This window comes from Zonotrichia albicollis, chromosome Z (assembly GCF_047830755.1).
Source record: "Zonotrichia albicollis isolate bZonAlb1 chromosome Z, bZonAlb1.hap1, whole genome shotgun sequence".
In the NCBI taxonomy this organism is placed as follows: domain Eukaryota; kingdom Metazoa; phylum Chordata; class Aves; order Passeriformes; family Passerellidae; genus Zonotrichia; species Zonotrichia albicollis.
Genome location: NC_133860.1, coordinates 45,392,002 through 45,417,452, shown reverse-complemented (window position 1 = coordinate 45,417,452; position 25,451 = coordinate 45,392,002). Strand labels below are relative to the sequence as shown.

At 38.6% G+C, this 25,451-nt stretch overlaps 1 protein-coding gene across 4 annotated transcripts in view; it reads left to right on the top strand.

Moving 5' to 3' along the window:
* Nucleotides 1-25,451, top strand: part of RFX3 (regulatory factor X3) — a 104,874-nt gene that overhangs the window by 28,750 nt on the left and 50,673 nt on the right. For all 4 annotated transcript variants that reach the window (XM_014267957.3, XM_005488271.4, XM_074532848.1 and 1 more), the window contains exon 2: nucleotides 19,922-20,046. In XM_014267957.3, the coding sequence (XP_014123432.1) occupies nucleotides 19,930-20,046 (117 nt within the window). In that variant the 5' untranslated portion in view covers nucleotides 19,922-19,929. The remainder of the gene's footprint in view (nucleotides 1-19,921; nucleotides 20,047-25,451) is intronic.

The window sequence follows — 25,451 nt, the reverse complement described above, 5'->3', positions numbered from 1 at the left end:
TGCACTTACATACTTGTATAAAAAGTCTCACAGGGCATACTCAGAGTTGTGTGGGCCCTGGTTCACTGACTGGTTCGTAAGGGTTGCATTACAGGCATTGCTGTGAAATTCTTACTGCGTGTCTTAGGCTGATTATAATCTTAATTCCTGTTTTTTTGCAAATCTCATATTTCAGCACTGTTTTTTTATTTTCCTATAAATGATAGTTATGTTCCAGGTGACACTATAGTACCAGGTTTCAGGTGTATCCCAAAGTAACTGTATTGTGGTTTTGAGCAAGAAAGGAGGGGAGGATACTAAATCTTTGGGGTTTTTTGACGCATGAGATTGTAATTATCCAAATCCATTTTTTAAACAGATTAGACACAATCCTTTCATTAATTTTCACATTCCTTGCCTTGTGCTTTCATCAGTAGTAATATTCTTCCCTTTGCTTTTATATTGTATTATTATTAGCTAGTTTTCTAATTTACTTAAAATAATGAGTGAAATTACATAAATCCTGCTCAACTTCCCTTATTTCTTATTTTAAAGCTTTCTCTACAGCATGTGGCAATAAACTGCAAATCTGCATGGGTTTTAACTTTGAAAAGAAGTAGTCTCAATGTATTGCTGGTAGTGACCAAATATCCTATAAACTTGATGACAGAATCAGCTCTTAAGCTATTACATTTTATTAAGGTTTTATTGTGCTTTTGTGAAGACCACTTAATGTTCTCTAGTCCGTGAGACAGGTTGCAGATGGTACAGTTGCTATTTGTCTTGTTTCAGAGTCTGTGTTTGTTACTGGTTATTACCTTCTTCCATTTTGTCAGACTGGTTTTTGGCTCTAATACAATAGGGTTTCAAAAATTGTGCTGCTTATCCTAAACTAAGACACAACAGATTTTTCTAATAATTTGCTTATCATGAAGATACATCAATCTTCTTGCAAAAGTTAGACAATAACTTTTAAGACTGAAATGATGAAGTGCTAATATATTGTGACTTTGATGTAATATATTAACTCCTGAATGTGCTCTTATCTGACATTTATTGCAGAGTATGCTAACAGTAACAGTTTAATTTATGACAGCCTGATAAAGGAAGTATACCCGTATTTGTTTGAGGTCATATTCAGCTTTTGCACTTTGTATACTGCTTGTGTACATATTTTCTGTTAAAATCATCCTTTTCTTTGGTGATACATATCGCTTGGGATTTTCTTGTTGTTTGTTTGTTGTTGGTTTTTTTGCCTGTTACTTGCTTAGATATATCTAGAAACTTACTAGCATTTGTTGGAATCCTCATAAAAAGAGAAAACAACAAAATCCATCTTCTTGTTAACCTGTGCAGCTTATCTGTATAAGACAATAAAATACACGTCAAGGAATGCTGATGTAAAAACAAAAAAAGAAAAAATGGACTGTACTTTTGGAATGTAATTCATTTCAGTATCTGCAGCACATAGGAAGTTCTCTTAAGAAGACAGACTGAGATTCTTGAAAATATTAATATGCCCCCTAAAAACTATCACAGCTTTAGCTCACTCCTCCTTTTTGCCCCTAGGAGCCACCATAACTCATTTTTAAAAGGTGCAGAATATGATGGTTAGACCCTAGCTGAGACTTGAGCACTAAGAAGCTGTTCACTCACTCCCCTCTCCCAACTAATGCCTCCCTGCAACCATCCACTGTGAGGGAGAAAAGCTAAGCTTCATCGGTTAAGGAAATAAACACTTCATTAATTTAAACAAAATATAATTTATTAGTAAAGAAAAAGAGCGTGTAGTATACCAAGGGGTTGTGAGAGACACGTGCTCCGGGAATCCTCTGGATGTTCATTCCAAGCGCACGAGGGCCGCAAGCCGCGCCCCCGGCACGTGCGAGAGGATGGCAGGTGCGGCGGCGGGGCGGGCCGGGCGCCGCCCGGAGCCTATCGGGCAGAGGTGTCGGAGCTTCTTGGAGCTCTCCGTCCGTCCCCCGGGGGCCGCCCCCTTCTCGTGGCAGGGGGATGGCGGCGGGGCCGCGGGCGCAGCCGGTAGCGCCAGTGCGGGGACGGGCCGAGCGCGCCGTGCCCGGGCGCGGCGCTCTGGCGGCAGCCGGGCGGGCCGAGCACGTACTCCTCGTAGTCGTCGTCCGCCCTGACGGAGTGCAGGATGCGGCCGAAGCGCTGCCGGCAGAGCGGGCAGGAGGCGCGCACGGCGGCCCACTGCCGGATGCAGGCGAAGCAGAAGGTGTGCAGGCAGGTGTCCACGTGCGCCGCGTCGTCCAGGTCGCCCAGGCAGATGGGGCACGGCCCGGCCGCCGCAGCCTCCTGCTGCCCCCCGCTCGGGGCGGCCGGCGCGGCGGAGCCGCTCTCCTGCAGAGCCTCTGCGGCACCGCGCGCCATGGGCTGCCAGAGACGGGCCCGGGGCCGGAGCTGCTCTGGCGCCGGGAAGCGGGCAGCAGAGAAGGCCCAGAGCGTGGGCAGGGAGGGGAGACGGGGGCCTCCCGAAGGGTCTCCTTGCAGGCTAAGGAGAGTTTACTGGAAAGTGACCGAGCAGCCCCTCAGCTGCCTTCGACACCTGCCTCCCACTCCGTTCCCCCAGGCAGGAGAAATGTCCCTTCCACTCTGCTCCCGCCCAGCCAGTGGGACTCGGCTGGCACAGGGTACCTGCAGGAGATGTCCGGGACGGAGGAAGTGGCCGGGAGCCCTCAGTGGTGCAGTGGGCCCCGGAGTACTCTCAGGAGCCAGAACCCAATGCACTGGCTACTCGAGTGCTGGGAGTTTATGGCTGTTTGCCCCTCAGTGATAGCATGTAAGTCTTTGGGCCTGCGCCACAACCAGCACCTGAGGAGGACAGCAAACATTCAAGGGTGAAAACCCTTGAATCACAGGATGTTTATCCTGTTGTGGTGGCTTTTTGAGCTAAGTAAGATAAGCCTCAGTCTCCCCAGGCCCCTTGCTTGTGGTAAGAAAACTTCAGAAGTGGAAAGTAAACTCTTGAGGGCTTCTCTTCTAAACCCTTCCTCAAACATGGTCACTTAAGAGACAGTTGCTTAGGACCATATGCAGATGGCTTTTGAAAATCTTCAGGATGGAGATAGCGCAAGCACTTCTCATGGTTTTTCAGCCTCACAGAAAAAAAAAAAGCTTTTCCTGATATTCGGTAAGGATTCTCCTGTATTTCAGTCACAGGCTGCAGAATGGATATCTGCTCCATTATGGACCTCTCTGGGTTACAGGGGCACAAACTGTCACCATGTGTTTTTTCATGGTGACAAGAATCTCTCTTCCAGCGCCTGAATCACCTCCTCCTCCTCCTTCTTCTAACCTTGATGTCTGCAGCATTACTTGTCTTTTTCATGTACTGTTGAATGGCTTTTTTTACCCTCTCTTGATTATGTTATCACAGGGGCATTACCACCATTGGTGTTCAGCTCAGCTTTGTTCAGCAGTGAGTCTGTCTTGGAACAAAGTGACAGTGGCTCTCTCTGACATGGGGAGAGTTTCTGAAAGCTTACCAAAGCCGACCCTGTAGACCCCCTGCTACCCAACTGATACAGGAGCCCAGAATTGGACACAGCACTCCCAAGTGTGGCCTCACCAGTGCTGAACAGAGGCTGGAGGTGACCTCTGTTTTCTTGTCTTCAATACTTTGTGTAATGCAGCTGGGGATTTTTGTAGCAAAATACAATCTAGCTTCTTTCAAGGAGGAAAATTCAGGATGGAACCTGTTGTGCATTTGTATGTGCATATCGATCGTTTAAACATGAAAGTATTTCCTTGGCGCATGAATTGCTCAGGTTACGTGGCTGTAGCAATGTAACATCCAGCTGTAGCAAGGTTAAGTTTAAATATTTGGTGTTTTGAAGATGGTTCTGTTGAGCATATTGGGACTATCTCAGAATTAGTTAGAGACAGTAACTTTAAAAATAAGTTTATAAATGTTTTTGTGTTGTTTTTAGGTTAGGCAAGTATATGTGTATACATGTATGTAAAGGTTCCTAGTTATTTCTTCTGTCCTGTAGATCAGGAACTTACTTCTCTTATGTCTGCACTGAACTTCCTGGGTTTTTCTTTTTAATATTTTAATATTCTGTGTAATAGCTCATTATATTCATGGCATGTAAAATACATGAAATTTGTTTGTATTTTAAAGCAAATTTCTAGTCCTAGAGCAAAGTCTTAACAGAAAGATTTTAACTTTGTCATATACACCTTGCACTGAGAACTTCAGACACCTTTCCTTTTATTGTGTCTTGTTAGGTGGTAGTTCTATAATAGTTTTTTTGTGTGCACCGTCTCTAAGTGAAAACCACACAAATGCTGAATTATTTCTGTTGATATGGCACATTTCAAAGTGCAAAACTAATGCATTTTTAAAGGTTTGTGTTAGGTGGGAGTAACATGCAGGTAGTCTTCTGCAGTGTAGAGAACTTTTGTCCAGGAGCTTGAGGATCGTGGGAAGGTGTGAGGGAAGATAGGAAGGGAGAGAAAAGAAAATCAGCAATTCTTGTAAATATCACAACACTGAGTTAAGGATACTGTTGTGGCTTCCTCTTATTCTAGGAGATACGCCATCTCTCTTATAGTAAACGAATTAAAAGAAGGGAAGAATATTTCATTAGTATTTTGTTCAGTGTGTGGTAACTGTGCGGCTTGCCCAGGTGTTCTAGATTTGTGTAATTTGTACTTCATAAGGAAATTTCTGTCTTGTCTGAAGTATTTAAACACTGTAGTTGAAAAAAGCCAATATGACTGGCTTCTTCATTGGTTAATGAGCAGCCTTGACATTTCAAATGTGAGTAGACCATTTAGATTGTGCTTATTTGCAAATATATTGTGAAAGTATAGTGGATACAGCAGGAACTGGAGCAAAATCTGTCCGTTTTTCAACTCCTGTAAGTACTGCCACTGATCTTACTTTGTATTTGGTGTGACTTGAACTACGTCCTGCCTTCCCAAAGCAATTGAGATAGTTGTGTCATTATCTTGATTCACAAAAAATGGAGAATCACTTGAGGGCATACCAGATTTGGATGTTTTAACTGAGTAAGTATTTTAATTACGGATGTAGGGTTCTGTGGCTTTCTGGTTTTTTCTTAGAATGAAGACAAAATAAATATTTGGTTAAGCGGGCAGTGTTGTTTACATAGAAATAACAAAATACAACATAATGTTGGCGCATTTATAGAGAATATAAATCTTGCAGTAGGTAGGCACATTTTTCTGCTTGGTATCAGAAACTTGAACTACAATGTACAGAGTTAGAGGAAAGCTGCTCTTTACCAGAAGTAAAAAATCAGCACTTATCTAAGCATGATGTAGTCAGTGTGATACCTGTCAATTCATGTCAGCTATTAAATGTAAATATAATAGCTGCATTGGCATATGTGCTGTGAACAGTAACACTTCAGCAAACTTGTTTAAAACGTACAGCTAATTTTGTGGGGTCTGACAGGCAAGTTTTTTTTGCAGTCAAGGAACTTGCCTTACAATGATTGATAGTTTTAGCTTGCTTCGTTGAACTGTGGTAGAACTGCTGGTAATATTTGTCTCTCCATATGCTAAATGAGTGAATAGTTGAGAGTAGTTCAGGCTTTCAGCTCTTCATGCTACAGTTGTTCTCCTAAAGTTACCAAAAAAAAAAATCATTACTGATTTGTTTTGCAGGTAAGGTAAGAACTATTTGCTGTGAAATTGTAGACAGACTTGGAATATTAACTCTATAGCAGTAAAACTTTTTTTTATTTAAAGGCAGTTATATGTTTGTTTATACAGTGCAAGTTTCAAATGTTGGCATCCAGGTCCTCTCTTTCCTTGTGAAAAGAAACCAGCATAGTAGCACCTGTGTAATTTTTTACAAAATGAGAAAGACTCATAGTATAGGATGAAGCCTTAAGGAACAAAAGCTGTAAGAAAAGCTGCAGTAGTAATTAAACAGTTTTTTTCAAAAAGGATAACAAGACTATTGCTGTAATGCTACAAGGATGTGAGCAGTGAAAGAACAAATAACTTTTATGTCTCTTAACTGGAGACGGGGAGGTATCATGCTGTAATTCAAGCCAGGCAAATAATAATGTTGTGTATGGTGAAGACCATTCTTAGTAAGGCAAAGTTATGTGAACTGGGAAGTATGTTATTTCTTACACCTGACCAACCATATGAATTAAATCTTACTATTTCTGTCTGTCAGATGGTGGAGAAATTTGTTTCTTATTTCTGTTCTTATCTAAGAGCTGTCTTTTAATCGCTTATTTGTGAAGATGGTGTACAGATCCAAGCTCATTCTTAATAGGAAATTTTCTTACCTCAAAAAATTACATCTTTTTTCTTATGTATAGTGTTTTAAACTTCATCTTCCAGTCTGCTTGCAACCCAAAATTGTTTTTGGTTGCACTGTTCTTTTGTGTGCAACCACAGTGGATCAGATGCAGACTGTTGAACCTGGAACCATACTGTCAATACCTTAGTTTGATTTGAGTCCAGTCTTTCTTGTTGTCAATTTGTCAGTTGATGCAGCCAGTCAGTATGTTTTTTTTTTACTTTTCTATGTACAGACTTCTTAAATGTAAGTGAACCTATCTGAGAAACTCAAACATTTCAGTTTTCCTATAAAAATCTTTGCACTTTTGATGCCTGGAAGATACCAGTAGGTAAGCAAGACTGTCTAGTTAAGCTGAATATAGGTTAATAATTTGGTAACTACTGATTTACTTGATTTTTTCCCCAAGATGTTAAATATTATCTCTCTAAGAAAAGATAAATGAGTTATGGGAAGAAGGTCGATAGTTTTTCTTTAGGTTGAATTAAGAAATCTAAGCACTCTGCTTAAGCTTTCCTTTTTTATTTTTTTAATGAGGTTTAGGTTGTCTTAGAAAAACTACTGGATTACTGATTTATTTGTGCTACAGCATAAGCATCATCTTTAGCATTTAGAACACAAGTAATCTGGAAATTGGCCGCTTCTTAGATTGAGTGTATGGAGAGGCTATCTCAGAGAATCACTGTTGATCATATTTACCATTAAAAGTATTTGGATGTTTCTGAAGTTATAAAGGTATGTCATGAAATTAAGGAGGCAATTTACCTATGAGTCTTTCTTCAGGAAGTTATATGTATTTGAACTTAATAAACTTCTTTTATTAAGGCTGAACAAATCCGTTCTGATCTTCTGGTCTGCCTTTCCTTCCACATCAAATATAATTGCTTTTTTCTTTTTATCTTTTTCTCTTTTTTCTTTTTACCTGTGGAATCCAAAGATGGATAGATGGATAGAGCATTTCAGATGGATAGAGCATTTCATGACCTCCAGTCTAAAGTCTGGAACTGAGGCACTTACTGTTACAGTCAAATCTACTGTTGGCTGTCTTTACTGAAAGGTTATATCAATCTACAGTTCCCATTTTCTTTACTCCAGTTGTGTCTAAATACTTAGTAATTTTTAACATGCCAGCACTTAATATGTGTTACAGTGTATTGTTGTTTAGGGAGATCAGAAAGATTCATCTGAAACAGGTCAAATAAAATATATGATAATATTTTTCTACTACTATTATTAAAATAGAGAGCACATAATATGCTGGGATTTTTACCTTTTAAAAATCACAAATATAAATTAAAATGCATTCCACTGTCTGTTCTTTAAACAGTTTAGTCCTTGCAGATTCTTTTTGCAATATGAAGTAAAGTTATCAAAGTATATTGAAAGATAAGTGTTCTACTATACCAAATGCTGTCAAGACAGTAACACTCTTAAGTAGTCTTAGAAAGAGAGAGGAATGTTATCCGTTGATACACAAAATATCAGATGGTTTTAGAGCCTACAAGCCTTCTGGTAAGTCAGAAATACTAAGCCACCAATTTGTGGTTGATCTAGGACTTGAAGTTACTAAAATACTAAATTTTTTAAAATTGTTTCGTTGCAAGTTCCATATTTTCAGGTTCCACACCTTCATGTAAATTATTTTATCAGTTCCTAGGTCTGAAAGTTTAATGTCCTTGAAATAACTTCAGAAATTTTTTTTCAGTTTAGGTAGTTCAGAGGATAAATCTGCCTGGTGTGGTGCAAACCATGATGAGCAAGCTATGCCAATGTTCAGGGCTGACTGAGGCTTCAAGGCAGAGTTAATTCCTCTGATGCTAAGGAAGAGTTTGCATGCCTTGTCCAGAGCATTCTGCATAATTTATGGCTGAATGTGATCAGTAAAGAAGCTTTGCACTGAAGCGTTCACAAAACTTGGCTCTTTCTTCATGGTTTCATTGTCAGTGCTGACAGAATGCAGAAGCACTGCATTTTATTCTTTGGAATGTTTTTAGGTTTAAGTATGGTTTAAATTTATCTGGCACCTAAATCCCATGCAGGTGCTCATTCACTTTCTCATCAGCAGGATGGGGGAGAGAATCAGAAGGGTTATCCCTGTGATCAGTTGAGGTCAGCTGTCCTGAGTGTGTCCCGTCCCAGCTTCTTGCACACCCCAGCCTACTCACTGGTAGGGTGGTACAGGAAACATAAAAGGTCTTGGTTCTGTGCAAGCGCTGTTCAGCAATAAGAAAAATTTCTCTGTATCATTAATCCTGTGTTTAGCAGAAATTCAAAACCCAATACGATACCAGTCACTGTGAAGAAAATTACCTCTGCCCCAGCTAAACCCAGCACATTCCAGCCCTTATTTCCTGGCATTTGCATCATGCTCGGGTGCCATACTACTCGGTATGATCTTATTAACCACAACCTGCCTTCCATTTGATGTAATAATTTTCCGTTGGATATAATACACAAATAGCATTGCCTTAGTCTGAGAATCACCTCAGGAAGATGTTCATAAAATGTCTACAAAAGGTCCATTGAGTTAATTTAGTCTGTGACTTTGGACTCCGTCGGTTCTGATGGTCATTTGGGATAGGAGAGGTGGTGGGTTGCATGGAGTAACTGGGCACCAAAGCCAACTCTGGTCAGGTCCCTGCTGCACTGGAGCTCCTTCTTCTCTTCCATTGATTTGGGTTGTTAGTGTCATGGTAATTTCTGTAAGGTGCAACTCAAATCATGGCTTACAGCAACAGTTTAAAGGTATATCAATTATGAGCTTTGTCTCTCATCCTTTTGGGCCAGGTTTATAGTTCAACATTGCAGTGAACTCCTTCACTTGTTTCTACCCTGCCTACCAGCAAGGATTTCCTGCTGTGGTCACCATGAACCTCCATAGGCTGCAGAGAGACAGCATGTCTCACCATGATCTTCAGCAAAACAGGCTGCTGGGGAATATTTTACCCATCATGGGGTACCATCACAGGAGACAGTTCTCTACAAAGTTTTTCAGCATGGGTCCTTGTCACAGATTGCAGCTCTTCATGACCTGCTCCAGCCTGAGTCCCTTCCACAAGGTGCAGTCCTTCAGAAACAGCATGCTCCAGCATGGATCCCTCACAGGCTCAAAAGTCCTGCCAGCAAACCTGCTCCAGGGTGGGCTCCTGTCTCCGTGCATTCACAAGTCCTGCCAGGAACCTGCTCCAGCATGAGCCTATTGTGGGGTCCCAGCCGCTTTCAGTTATCCAGCTACTCCACCGTGGGGTCCTCCATGGACTGAAAGTGGACTCATCCTTCTACTCAAGTTCACACTGGTGTTGCAGCCTCTCCAGTACAGCATCACAGAAAACTGCCACAATGCCCTGGCCACCTGCCAGCCCAGGCACTTTGCCATGGCTGTTTTCAAAATGCTCTCAGGCACAGCGCAGTGAGGTGATCAGCAGCACAGCACTGCAGCGAGCAGCAAAGACAACAAGTGGCCACTAATGAGCACTAGGCTCTAGTATTCAGTCAGGCAAGCAAGCCACATGGCAAGCACAGGAGACTGCTCTTTACTAGCTAAATGGCATTAGCTATAAATTTGATCTAGTGCATTTGAGTCAAATCTGTTGCTTTCTTGAACTCTTTGTGCTTCACATTGGCCACCAAAAAGGACTCTTATGAATTAACCCCAGCTGCCAGCTAAGCCCCATGCAGCCATTCGCTCACTTCCCTGCCACTGGGATTGGGAAGAAAATTGGAAAAGTGAGAAGACTCATGGGTTGAGATAAAAACAGTTTAAGAGGGAAAGCCAAAGCCACACACATAAGCAGAATAAAAAAATAAGGAATTAATTCAGTGCATCCCATGGGCAGGCAGGTGTTCAGCCATCTTCAGGAGAACAGGGCTTCATCACACATAGTGGTGATGTGGGAAGGCAAATAACCATTGTTCCAAATGTCCCTCTCTTTCTCCTTCTTCCCCCCCATTTTATATGCTGATGTTGCAGCCATGTCTCCTCTCTCCTGTGCACCCCCAGTCTCCTCACCAGCATGGTGGTGTCAAAAGCAAAAAAGGCCTTGTCTTTTTTTCTAAGCAGCCTGCTCAGCAATAACAAAAGCAGCTGTATTTTATCAGCCCTGTGTTCAGCACAAATCCAACAAGTAGTCCCACTCCAACAACCACGAAGAAAATTAACTCTATTCCAGCCAAAATTACATCATGAGTAGAGAGTTCTTTTTTTATTTTTTTTTCTTTCTTTTTTCTTCAGTTAATCCTCTTTCAGTAGGAATATAAGCATGAGTAAGAATAATTTAGGATAAGAGGGTAATAAGCAATGCTTGTTTGGCTACACAGCTGCTAGGTGAGAATGGCAGATGTAAATGAGAATGCTGAAGTTCATCTGGACACACTGTCCTTATCATCTACATTCCCTGCCTATTGACATCTTAATTATTTTTTAATTGCATTGTATTACAGAATTATCTTGCATTCCCAGCACTTTCTTCTCCATTTTATGTGAGTTGACACCATACCAAGCAGAGTGCCAGTTGCAGCTAAGGTGTGAATTATTGCAGCTATTATTATTGGATAATTGGGACTGTTGTAATATTCTGAGGGGCACTGATCAGATCTCCAAATTTCAGACACACAATTTTTATGCTCTACTTCTAGTCTGTTACAAGCTAAGAATCAAGCACTAATCAAATACACTGGTCTTCAGGTTTCTTCTGAGGGTTGATACCTGTTTTCAGACATCTTTCCATTCATCTGTTTCTTGCAAATAGTTGCAGACTGTGGCATACAAGCCAATATGATAAAATACTGTACTTGTGATTTCTAATTCATTCTTTTTAGGTGTCTGAGTATAAGGTGAATAAGAATTTATTCATTTTTCTGTTTTAAGCAAGCAAGGTAATGTCTCAGAGCAAGAATAAAATGGTATATTTCACAAATAGACCATCTCGGTACAGGGAAGGAAAGATCCAAGGAAAGATATGCCTCAGATGATGTCTCAGTCATTAGCAAAGTAAAATAGTCACTAACTTGTCTCTTGACATGCATGATATGTATCCTTCCCTTACAAAATAAAATTGCAGGTTGAGGAAGACAGGAATGGGAGAAACTGGTGAGATTTTATCTGTTCCATTCATTGTTTAAGTAGGTTACATATAGTTATCCCTGAAGTAATCCTGCTGATATCCCAGCTCTAAGACTATTTTGCATGTTTCCCTCGTCAACATAGAAAGGATTTGTCTTAGCTTGCTTCTTTGTTTTAAGGCAATCTAGTCCTTCCTAGTGGCAAAGTTATAATATTCTTGTTGAAGTCTTGTTCCTTGTACTTTCATAGATAAAAGACGGCTGTAGCTTCTGTATTTAGTAACCAGATGGATTTCACATCTGGTCAGGAAAGCCATCGTGACTTGAATCAGCAACAGTGTGGCCAGCAGGAGCAGGGCAGGAATTGTCCCCCCATACTTGGAACTGGTGAGGCCACAACTCAAATCCTGTATTCAGGTTTGGACCCCTCAATACAAGAACATTGAAGTGATGGAGCATGTCCAGAGAAGGGCAGTGGAGCTTGGGGAAGGGTCTGGAGTACAAGTCCTATGAAGAGCAGCTGACGGAGGTGGAGATGTTCAAGCTTGGAGAAAAGGAGGCTCAGGGGAACCTTGCCACTGTCTATGACTGCCTGAGAGGAGACAATGCAAGATGGGAGGCAGCATCTTCTCCCAGGGAACAAGTGACTGGACAAGGGGGAACGGCCTCAAGTTGCCTAGAGAGGTTCAGATTTGATATTAGGAAACATTTTTTCACTGTGGTTAAGCATTGGGATGGGCTGCCCAGGGAACTGGTAGAGTCACTATCCCTGGGAGTGTTCAAGCAATGAGCAGACCTGGCACTTTGTGCTATGGTTTAGTGGCCATGGTGGTGTTTGATCAAAGGTCAGACTTGATTTTGGAGATATTTCCCAGTATTAATGATTCTACAATTCTGTGGTAATTTATCATCATTTTTCAGACCCTAAATCTGAGATGTTTAGAATATATGTCTGCAAATAACTTTCAGTGTGTCAACAGTATTTTTCACTAGGATTCTCAAATCTCAGAGCAGTATTCTGTATCTTAGTAAAGAGAAGAGTATCACGCAGTAGAAACAGGAGCTACAGAGATATATGTCCAAAACTTGGTATACTGCCAGACAGTGTGATACCTTTTTTTATTTAAACATCTACTTAATATGTACATATTAGTAAATTGTTTTAGCATAAGCTTAGTTTTGTTGTGTGCTACTATCAAAACACTTTCTGTTAAAATAATTTAAAATTTTAATTCTACTGTAATGTAATACTTCCAGCAAAAATACAGAATTTCATCTAATTCAAAGGTGTTGTATACACAGGGTGCCATCACATAGTTATCTGCTTACTGTAGTATGTATACCAGGCGCTTAAGTTAAATATTGTGGGGATTAGGTTTGGATATCAGTATCCATGCTGTCTGCTTAAAATCACGTCAAGTATGTGTGAGCCTGTAACGCTGTTTCCAATGTTTTGAACTGCTTCAGCTTCTCAAAAACTGAAATATTAAGATTTGTGCATCCTAAGTAAAACAACCAAAGCTTTACCTATTTGGAATCTGATAATTTTGTGATGTATGGATTTTAAAGCAAACTTTGCTGTAGTTCAGAATAAGGGAAAAGACGCCTCTCTTCATTTTCTTTTCCCATAGATGCACAATCTTGCATTCGAACTGTTGTTCTCTAATATGATGTAGCAAGACAGGATCATTCTGTTGAACCTTTTATTCTGTACATTTTCCAAAATTTAAAGATATTTTAATATTGAACCACTTTTAGTTTCTAGACTACTCTAAATAGCCCATTAAGAGTTTTCATCAGTTTTTATCCTAAGCCTTCTTTCCTATCCAGTGACTGTAAATTCTAGTTTGGCAAATGATATTGGTGATAACCTAAATGCGATGTGGTAGGCTGTTATTGGGGGAAACCTATGTCTCTCCCTCTACATTCTCTTTTTTTTTCCACTTCTTTTTTTTTTTTTTTTTCCTTTCTTTTTTTTTTTTTTTCTTAATTGGCATCCCCTGCCCCTATTCATAGGGGAACTGTGTGTTGTCACCTGTCCCACCATCTGTTTAACTACTGCTAAGGTGATGGGTGAGGGAAAAAATTATCAATAGAGCCATTGGGGCAATAATTGTGGCATGATTTTTTTTTCCTTCTTCTTGTACCTGGTGAGGAAATGGCTAACACTGAAGCCTATGAAAGTTGCCAGTGTATTAATAATACCATAACTTTTAAGTGTTAGGCTATGACATGGGTTAAAGCAGATCTGATTCTTTTCAGTGGTGCCCAGTGTAGATACAAGAGGTGGTCCTCTCTCAACCTGAACCAAGGCTTTATCTGTGAGGCTGACCGAGGATGGGCACGGGCTGTCCATAGAGGCTGTGGAATTCCTATTCTTGGCTGTATTCAAAGTCACCTGGATGTGGTCCTGAGTAGCAGGACCAGTAGTGTTTATTCACCCTGCTGAGTGTGGGGCTGTTGTATATGCCTTCACATATGAGCTCTTCAGACAGGCACTTCAGCATGCTGATTTCTGAAAAATTATCTGTGTGGCTTCCTCATAAACATGCCTTGTAGCTACTTCCTTGCTCATACGCACATGTTGGAGGTGACCCTGCTTAAGCCTCATTATTTGACTATTTGTTGCCTTTCATTCATGTCACCCTAGGCCTTTGCTTGTTGAACTTGTCCACCACTCCTTTACTGGGCTGCTGGAAAATATTTTCTTCCCCATACCTCTCCTTGCTCCAGTCCCTTCCTTCCAGGTCAGCTGTCATGCTGGCAGAAATATCTTTGCCCCAGTTAATGAAGCATATCCCAGCTCTCCCAAGTTGTTAACCTCAGAGAAGGCTCTATAGTCATAAAAAAAAAACGAAGCCCTGTTGCTAATGCTGGTTCTAAAATGAAGTGTTGACATGCAATATCAGTGCCCTCTTCCTAACACCCTTTGAACCAGGATGAAGGAAAGCACCTCTTGGACTTTTCTACTCACAGACTCTCTAGTGGGCAAACTAATGCTTTAGAATAGCATAAATGTAATTGTTTGATGGTTTGCTAGTTTTCTCACAACAAAAATTTTGAGAAGCTTTAGCCTGTAAGTAAATGTAATCTTGGTGCTAGTGTGTACTAATGGGTAAGGTTGCTGTGTAATATTGATTAATTTTCCAGCAAGAGAAGATACAATTTTGGTGGTTTTGAAGGTAAAATTAGTAAGTAGATCAAAGTGAGAGTGTCACGAAGTAGTCATTCAATCTAAGCACCCATGTGCTGTAATCTCCTGGCAATATGGGATTTCATTGTGACTGTTGTTGACTAGTACTGTACCATTCTTAGGGACTTAGTAAACAACTGATCATCAAGACAATGCTTTTTTATATTATGAACTTTCTTTGAAGGAGTTACCACGAGTTTTTACTTGCACAGGTCTCTTCCCATGTGCATCTCTGTGTCTCACCCTTCTGTTTGTTACTCTTTTACTGGGTTTTACTAATCAGAGGTAGTTACGGAAGTCCAGAGAGGCAGCTTCTAAACTTCATTCTGTGCCAATCAGTTAACTGTTACTCCTCCATAAATCTGTTACAAGCTGAAAAAAGAGTAAGGAAATTTGTATTGCTAACTGCAGTATTTAGCAACTAGTACCAATACCAGGGAGAGTCCAGCTGCCTACTTTGGTATTCTCAGAACCTTGGGAAAAGACAAACAATCAAATAGTGTTTAGTAAGACACTGGGGTTCTAACATGAAATTACATTAGTATCTAGAAACTATTGTAATATTCTGTTCATCCTCTGTGAATAGCTTGTGTAATCTGTCTTCTGCTCTTGGGTTACATAACACAGTTATGAAGTCAGTTATTCATAAAATTTTTGTTTATACAAAAATTGAAAAGGAATGCTTATGTGAAACTAGTATATTACTGAAAACTGTTTCCATTTATACTCTTGCTCAGGAGCCAAGAATTCCGTATTAATTGTTGAAACAATGTTTTGAGTTTTCCTTTATAGTGAAACACATTGTGTTGCTGCAAATTCTTAATTAGTATATTGGCTATTCATCATTATAAATAGATAAGATTTTAAGATGAGCCTTTTATTCTGACTATTAAAAGCCTACCATTACTGCATGTGATTATGAGATCTAGTTCAGTTTATCTTCTGTGATGTTTTGTTTAGGCTTCTAGAGGAGAAAAAAGAAATTTCCTGCTGCACTTGAAAGTAAATTACAGGCTTTCATTTTCTGCATTGAATTAAAGACTGCTACATTATTTGATCTAGACAATAAAGCATATGTAGCTGAACAAAACTTTGCAAACTCTGGTCGCTTAAAAAAGTAAATTAGTTCAGTGTGAAGTAGTCCAAGAACAAAATAAACCGTAATCTGACACATTTTAACAGTCCCTTTTGATAAGTATTAGAACAAGTTATACTCTTAAATCATTCTGTTTTCATATTTCAAGTCTCAAAAACAAAAGGATTCCAACTGAGAATTTGGGTATATTAAAAAATCTTTAAGAAATTTAACAGACAACACAAAACTGTACAGAATATATAGTAAAGGAATAATTTTCAGCTGTGCCTAAGTTCTGCCCATTATACTGAGGAAATACTAACCTTGTCGCATTCAGCAGCTGAGTCCTGACAGTATCTTTTCCCACTTGGAGGGGTTAATTAGTCTTCTTTCAGAATACGGCCTTTTTAGCTTACATTTACATCCTGCAACAAGCACTGGCTATACAAAGCAATACCATTAACAGATGGGTGTGTCCAACTGCTTGATTAGGCAGAATAAAAAGGACCTTGCCAAATATTCATCTGTTGTTTGTCATACACCTGACAGTCCAATTAGGCAAGGATGACGTCTTTTTTGCTGTAATATTCACTTCCTTTACTCACATGGAGTATCAGTGAAAAAATGTGAGAGTCTGCATTTAGATTATTTCTTTGGCCTTAATCCTAGCCAACCGCCAAGCCCCTGCAGCCACTCACTCTCCCACTGGTGGAGTTGGGGATGGAATCAGAAGGGTAAAAGCTGAAGAGCTCAGGGGTTGAGATAAGAGCAGTTTAAAAGGGAGAGCAGAAGCCAAACAAAGAGAAAGTAGAACATGGGATTAGTTCAGTGCTTCCCGTGTACAGGCAGGTGTTCAGCCAGCTCCAGGAGAGTTCCATCACACGTGCACACTGAGCATGATATCACATGGTCTGGATTACCCCTTTGGTCAGTTTGGGTCACCTGTCCTGGCTGCATCTCCTTCTGACTCCTGAGCACCCCCAGTCTCCTCCCCAGTGCGGCAATGCCAAAAGCAGAAAAGGCCTTGGCTCTGTGCAAGCCCTGCTCAGCAGTAACAAAAACATCTCTGTATTATCAACCCTGTGTTCACCACAGCCCAGTGCCGGCTTCTGTGGAGAAGGTTAATTTTATCCTAGCCAAAACCAGCAGTGTGTTCTCAATACTGATGCAATGTAAAGGAATTACGCTGACTGCATCATTGATGTGGTGCTAGAAAAACTTCCAGTAAATAGGAAGATACTTTGTTTGACTGTCAGACCATATTGTATGGCACCTAGAGGGAAAAATGTGTACAGTGTACCGAACTATAATAAAATTTTGTGTTTAGAATAGAGACTTAAACCAGAACAATGGAAGCAGTCCTGGCTGAGTGCCAGGTGCTCGCCAAAACCACTCTGTAACTCCTCCGGTCGTCAGCTGGACAAGTGAGAGAAAATGTGAGTAAAAGCTCATTGAGGAAGATAACAACAGGGAAGGATCACTCACCAATCACCATGACAGTGAAAAGAGATTCGACTTGAGGAAAATTATTTGAATTTATTGCCAATCAGATCAGTGCAGAATAGTAAGAAATAAACCTAAATCTTCAAAAACCTTCCCTCCACTCTCCACTTCTTCCCAGGCTTAACTTTATTCTTGATTCTCTACCTCCTCCCTTCAAGCAGTGCAGGGGAATTCGGAATGGAGATAACCATCAGTTCTTCACACATTGTTTCTGTGGTTATTTCCTTCTCAGGTGGTGGACTCCTCCCTCACACTTTTCCTCAGCTTCTGTGTAGGGACCCTCACACAGGAGATGGTCCTCCATGTATTTCTCTGTGAGTCATTCCTGTGGGCTGCAGTTCTTAACAAACTGCTCCAGCATAGGTCGCTCTCATGGGCTGCAGACCTTCAGGACCAGGCTGCTCCTGCATTACTTTCCCCTGGAGTCACAGGTCCTGCCAGCAAACCTGCTCCTGTCTCAGCTCAGGTACCTTCTGAAGCCTGCTCTTTCACTGACATGTCTACAGGTTCTCTCACATACTTACTCCTTTCTTCTGTAACTGCAATGTCCTTCTGCCCAGTAAGTTTTTTCCCCTCTTCTTCAATGTTATCTCAGAGGCACTACCACTGTCACTGATGGGCCCAGGGCTCAGCTTTGGTCAGCACTAGTTCCATCTTGGATCCAGCTGGCACTGTCTTCATCAGACACAGGGGAAGCTTCTGGCAGCTCCTCAGAGAAGCCACCCATGTAGTCCCCCCGTGCTTGCTACCCAAGCCTTGCCAGACAAACACAATATACCCATCTCTTCTTCCTCACCTGTTCTTTCTGAACAGCCTGCACTACAGCCATGGGGTTCATCTCACCAACTCTGAGTAAATAACAACTAGGTCGTAATTTTCTAGCAGCCTTGAGGCTTCCAACTCCTCCATATTTATTGTGTGAACATCCATTTTAATTGTTAAGATTTTAACATATAAATGTAATCTGAAGTTCTACTTCTTTATTCTTTTGTATGCTGATTTTTTTGTCAGGTGTGTTGGGTCCTGAAGTGCATCCACTGCTTAAAAGTACAGGGTTCAGTTAACATGAGACTCTGAGAGTCTATTGATTAATCTGAAATTAGTTTGATCAAGAATTTATCAGTCTTTCTGAATATTTAAGAAGAGGAATTTAAATCGATCAGGTGTTCCATAGGCATGATTTCCTGGAGTTTAAACCAAGAATGGTCCCAACTGGCAAGATCCTTGCCCTATCACCTGACCAAATTTATATACCTGTTTCCTGCTTTGCAGTGGCTACATTTGAATGCAAAGTGAACTAGAGACAGTTGGAGGGAGGAACTGCGGAAACCCAGTCTTAAATCAGCTTAAACTGCCGTGGAATGCAGCCTTGAGAGTAAAGTTTGATGTTGACACCTGGTTCTGCAAGGAGAACAGTGAATTTTTTTTTCGTACAGTAACTAATTCCTCCTGTTATCTAGTGGTACATACCTCAATATTTTTATTATGGTTTTGTCTAAAAAAAATTGTTGAGTTTTTGGAGGAGCTAGTTATTTGGTGGTGGTGGTAGGGATTAAAGTTTCTTCAGTGTCAGCCATCTGGATTTCATGAGTTAAACTGAAAAAAATCCTTTGCATAGGTCATTCTAAGTATCTATAATTTTTTCCCATATAAATCTCTTCTATTATGCATGATAGAGCTACTAATTTTTAGTGACAGTAGTTCTCAGATTGCCAAAGTATTTTGTAGGTAATGTAGATTAATAGAGACTGAGGGCAGTAAAAGTTGTCACAGAACATTTGGATTACAGACTAGTAATTTGTGCTTGTTCACCATGATTGTTCACAGACACATAAGTCTTCTGTTTTGAAGGTACCAGGTGAAGAAGAAGCTGTCTCATCTGTTTATTAATTTCAGTGGTTAATCCACTGCTTTAAAAAATTTACAAAGAAAAGGAAATAAAAGACTGATTTAATAAAAGACTGAAATAAAAGACAATTTTGAATTCATTTTGGTTTGTCACCATTAAATTGTATTGTCATTTTGGCTGTGCAAATTTGAGGAATCTGCAACTCACAGTCTATGTTTCATATGAAGATGTCATTGTTGGTTGTCTTTCTGATAAGTTTTCTTTGTCAGGCATTTTCCTTGATTCTTCATCAAGAAGAATGAAGAATGAACCATTTCTTCATTCTACCCAAATTTTGTTGTTTCCTTAAAACATCAGGGTCGTGATCATAGGCACTTGTCTACCATTTATATATTTCTAAATGGTTTTAGAGTACAAAAATTTCTTAATAAGTGCTTTAATGCTTTCTACTAAAGAAGGTTATGTGAGTGGCTTTTTCACTGTGACTCATTAAATGCTTTTCAAAGGTTACTTTCCAAAGTAGAGGCCTTCGTTCTGTGGCCTGCTTCAAGTTCAGGTTTGAATTTGAATGTATAGAGATTTTAGTGTAATTCAGTAAGACAGAGAAAATATGGTTTTGAATGCTGACCAGTTATTTACAAGCTAAAAGAATATCTGCTGCTGATTTTTCTGAGTTATTCCCAAAGGGACAAAACTCAGATAAGTGACACATTTGTTCATATGTAAGCAAAAGATGTTTGAAATATAAGTAAAATAAAAATAACATAAAACTCTATTTATACAAACACTTGTGCTAGTAGGGGAAAAAATCTTTGGGCTCATAACAAGATTATTATTAACTAATTTTAAAATATTAATAGAAATAAGGGACAAATTAGTGTGCTAATGTAAGTGGCAAAATAAAAACATTTATGCACTAACTTTTGGATTTTATATTTTAATTTTATTCAGAGATCACAATGCAGACATCAGAGACTGGGGCGGATACAGGTTCAACTGTGACTTTACAGACGTCTGTGGCTGGCCAGGCAGCAGTTCCCACACAGGTAGTACAGCAAGTACCAGTTCAGCAACAGGTATGTGGCTGTTAATTTTAAGATTGAAAAAAAAATCCTAATAATAATTCTTTACAATATAATGAAGAACTTGGTTTTGCGCAAGACTGCTAAAGGATCTTTTGCTCTGCTTTTATCAATTTTAGTTTGCTGGAATTAAAATAACCAGAGAAAAGCAAGCTATTTTCAGGATCTGTTCCTTAACTAGAGCATCTGACAAGCTCTGATAGTACTAATACATGATTCTATTTATTATATAATTCATGCAGTAGCTCACAGCAAATTGCTTTATGTTATTGAATATTTACATTTTTTCCTTTAAATAATGCATATGTTTCTGAAATTATTGACTATATAATTTCTTCATCTGTTTGAATGTCCAAGTAAGTACAATACAAATGTAAATATGAAAAGCACAGTTCTTTGCACTTCTAGACTTCAATGCATGCAGATATATGCACAATGTCATGAAAGTTTTTGTGATATGACAATCAATAACTCATAATGTAAATTTGCCAGGGAAGGAAGAAGATTAATGTAGCAGACAGCACAATGCACTGTTCTGTTACCTGAGGTGGTTGCTCCTATGCAGCCCCCATGAGCTTTAGAGGAAATGGAGGCAGAAGAGAATGGGGAGCTAAAAAGGAAAAGTATGGAGGTAGAAAATGGGGATTCAGTGTGAAAGCCACAATAACTGTCTAAGACTTTTCCAGAAAGCACAGAAATTAGCTGTCCTCTGATGGGTATTCTGGATGATATTTGATGTTTTTCATTAAAATCTGACTTTCCATTTTCCAAATCAGTAATATGAAAACTAGACGTATTTTATTAAACGTATTTCTGTGCTGGCGGAGTGCTTCTCTCTAAATTAAACTCTTCAGCATTTGTTAAGTTCTTAAATTCCAGTGCATTTTCATATATGTGTTTCGCAGTCTCATACATTTCAGTTATATTTTTTCCTGTTGTGTAGACTCAGTTTGTAGTGCCTTGTAGTTCCGTTACTATAGTACAGTTATTGGTCTTAGCTACACTTTGTAGGAGATTTGTCTATAACTCTTTTGTAAGATTTCTGAGTGAAAGACTATTTTCCTTTGTGAAATACAAAGGATAATTGTTTGATTTATATCTTCTTTCATGATGACAAATGTTAATACATGCCATTTATATGACTTGTTCCTTGCTATTTCTGTGTTTCACTTTTTCAAATAGAAGATGGCAGTTTCGTAATGTTAGATGGTTGCTTGTTTTGGGCATATCAGATGTACATACAATGGTCTAATATTATATACTGAGTTTGTGAAGCACTGGTCAGTGTGAAGGACTGAAAACTGGTAAACAGATAAAAAAGGGTTTTACTGGTAAAAACTGGTAAGAAAAAGCTAATGTCATATAGGATACTTTATAGCAGTTCTAGTATTTTTATTGATTGAACTGTATGGTCAGATTCTATGAGTTTGTGTTCTACTCCTACAGAAAAATGGAGAATGAGCAGGACTTTGGTATTTGTAAACTTTGTTTGTGCAAAGTTTCTACCTTTTTGAAAACTTCTAGGATAGAATTGGCTCCTTGTTTGTTGAGTGCAGATGCCTGCTGAAGGAACCTCAGGCCCAGCAGTTGAAGTCTCTGCAGTGGGAGTGTGACTGCCAGAGAGTCTCATGAATGGAAAGACGGGGAGTTTTCCTTAACATATTTTCTCACTTAAATAATGCATTGATCTTTGTCACCAACTGTCTATATCTTTTCTAAAGTAATGCTAGTTGTCCATTAATAATGTTACATGTGTGTCAAAATATAGAAGCCAAGGATGAGATTTGGTTTTTCCTTCTTTGATTATATCTTAATAAGAACAGCAAGCAGTATTTTTGTTGCCCTATTTGACTGTAGTTCAAATAGAACTGCACTCAAATAGAACAACACTCAAATAGAACAAAATAAATTGTTTCTCATCACCTTTATGGTGATGGTACTTCTGAGTATCACCTTGTGTTGAATGCACTGTCATTATACTGGAATGTTTTTCCCTGTGGACATAGTAAATTACATTTTTCTAATTGACTGTTAACACTGACTGTATAATCAGCATAATGTTTGATAAAAGAAATATAAAGGAGCAGGGATTGAAGATCCAACAAGAATGTTCGGAAGTCCAGTGCAGACAGTATTGCAGTGATTGAAACACGTATGTATGGGAGATATGTGTATAGAGAGATGATTAGATTATGGAAGCAGTGAGGAGGAAGGGAAGAGTGAAGATGTGACTATGGTACGCCAGCAGGAAATGTGATGAAGAATGTAGGTGGTATAGGTAATTTCAATTCCAGGGTTGAAAAAAAAGAATAGCAAATACAAAAACAATCACTGTGTTGAGGAAATTGCAGGTATGATCTGTCGTGAGGATTTACCTGTGTATAAATTTCATTGGCATAAAATTAATATTGCCTTTATGTATCTTTAGTAGGAATAAGTCAATTTGCGTTAAGAAAATTAGGAGAAAGAGCCATTATAATGACTACTTTAATAATGACATTCTTTTGATGGCCAAGGGAGGACTTATTATTTCTGCACATTCAAAATTACCAATGCTGAAAGCTGGAGAGAAGGTTTTAGACAAGAGTATATAAAATGTGGTTTCTTTTTTCTGTGATTTATAATGGACATGCTTAATGATTTCAACTGTATCCAAATTATGTGTGAATATTCAAATTTTGATTATATTTTCTTGTGAATATACATTGCTAAAAACAATGGGACACTTCTGGGATTTTGTTGAATTCAAGGATAGTGTAACATGAGTTTCCATGTATATAGAACAGTTTGATGTAAGCTGAAATGTACATATCACGTTTTGCAGTAATTTATTAGTACTTTCTAGTGAATAATGCAATTTTAGATTAATTTGGTTTTAATTACTATTAAATGTATAGTATTTCATTTTTCTAGGGAGGTTTCTGTTTCTGAAGTTTCTATTCCTGTATGTATGTCATGTTTAAATGACATTGCCTGAATGCATTAATTCGGGGTTGATTTCACGACATCATGTTTCTTATATGCACAAAAATTTTTCATTTTTTTCAAAATGAAATATTTTTGCTCAGAAGAAGAGCAAGCTGAATAAGTGGAAGGGCAGACTAAGAGCCTTTTCTCTTCAGCTGTCTTAGTACTCAGGCATCCTGTCTTTTGAAAAAGCAATCAACAAATTAGTAACTTTTAATATTTCCAGCTAAAACAAATCCCTAATTTTCATATAGCTGGTTATAATATGCAGCTCATAAAAGTCTGCTGTAAAGCTCTAAGAATAGGAACAATAAAGGTACCATTTATGAAAACCTGGATTTTTTCCTCTTGCAGAAGTGGCTCTAGTAGCAACTGGTTTCATGCAGCACAGCAGAAGTCACTGTTAAGATGGGATAGAGGGAATAAGAAGCAAAAAGCAACAACAGTAAGACCAAAAATGTGGGAGTGTAATTAAATTTTGTTTAAATAGCCTAAGAAGTTCTCTTCGTCTTCTGTTTCCTTGAATAGTGGGATTGTTCATTAATATATGATTGCTTTTTCAACAGGCAGTCTTCAGCTCAGTGCAGTAAGCTTCTAAGGATTCAAAATTAAACTCATTTTTGAGTGTATGCCATGTGATATGGAAGAATTGGGGAAAGAAAAATAAAATTAAGCTGTTTTGTAAAAATATGTCCATGCAACTCAAGTTGGGCAAAGCATTTCTTCACAGTCACTGAATTCAGTAGCCATTGCATTCACAAAGCATTCTGTCATTCATTAACTGGAGATGCAGACTTCTGCTAATCAAAATTGCTCCTAATGCAAAATCATGTTTAGCATATGAAACACATAATGATGAGCTGACATTAGCCATTATATAAATATGAATGTGCTTAGAATATTACAGCATGTGCTATTTATATGTTACTTGCCAAAAGTAATCCATACTAATGAAGGAAAAAATTATTTTTATCTCCAAGGACAGAAAATGTTGCACATACAAGCTGTTTGCAAAGACACAGTGGATAATTATATGTTCTTTTTAAAACAGAATTTAAAAACCCTTATATATATATATTGCTCTGTTGTTTTAGTCTTTGCTTAGTAGTACTTTGAACAGAAACACTTTTTATTGGAAATCAAAGTTCACTCTTACATTTTGATTCATGCTTCAGTGTAATTTCAGCATTTCAGTATGCTTTTATATGCTTTATTTTGTTGACAATTTTTCTTAGATAAAATATAACTTAGTCCCTTATTTGTTCCTCCGAGGTAGTATAATTAAGAATACAATTTATTTTTGCCTTTTTTTTCTTCTTCAACTAGTAAATGTAACTACACATGTATATTGAAATGAGTTTTCATTCACCTCTTGCTGTCCTGCAACATTTCAGCTACTTGCTTCTAATGCTATTCCAGTTTTTTTTATTTCAGGATAGAGTCACTGAAGTAAGAGGAATGAAAGCTCTACTATCTGTTGTTATTTAAGTCAAAAATTGCAAAAGTTTTTTGTTAATTTTCTGTTTTCCAGCCCGAAAATAATGAAAATTACCATGGCTAGTTCACCAGTCCACCCTAGAAGATAATTTTTAAACAGGCATACTGTTGCTGTTTCATAAATATTTTATTGTGTTTTCTATTTTGAGCCCATTTCAATTAATTATTGGAGAATTTTTTAATATAAGAAGGCCATTTAGTTTTAGGCCTCTGGAAAGCACTGCAAGAATAGTCAACAATTTCTGCTCTGCCCCAAAAGCTACGTGACTTAGCTGATACCACTCCTTTAACAGCTTAATAAGAGGTGAAAAGATGATAAATAAAACAGTTGTGAAGAAAAAACCGACCTTTTTCACATTTTCCAAAATTTTTCATGGTGTTTTGTTTCCTCATAATCGACTTCTCTCAAATAATTTTGTGCTCATAGAGAGTAAATATACTAATCTGTTTCTTTCTGTTGAATATTAAAAAGAAGATTCAGAGGCACTAGATTTAATTCTCATTAAAAAATTAAAAATTAAATAAAATAGGAAATAAAATTAGTATTGGAAATATCATACAACAAAGACTTTCATCATGGCAGAGGTTTCATGTACAAGGCCATCCTAAAGGCTCCTTCCTTATTTTATTTGTCAGAGCTTGACAGGAGAAATATTTGCCTCTGACCTTCCCCACTCTAAAGTTCTTAGTACATCGCAATACTATGTAGTGACTACAGCTTCCTTTGGCAGGATAATTAATTTAACTGTAGCAGTACTGAGTACAGAGAAGCTGATGCAAAGTAAGTTTTTGTCTAAACTTTTTAAATTACTGTATTGAAAAAAAACACTTCAGAGGCCCTCTTTGTATTGTACTTCAATGTTAAAGGAAAAACATTTTGATTTTCAAAAGTAGGTAAAATGTTTTAATAGCACTGTAGCATATCCATTCTTAAA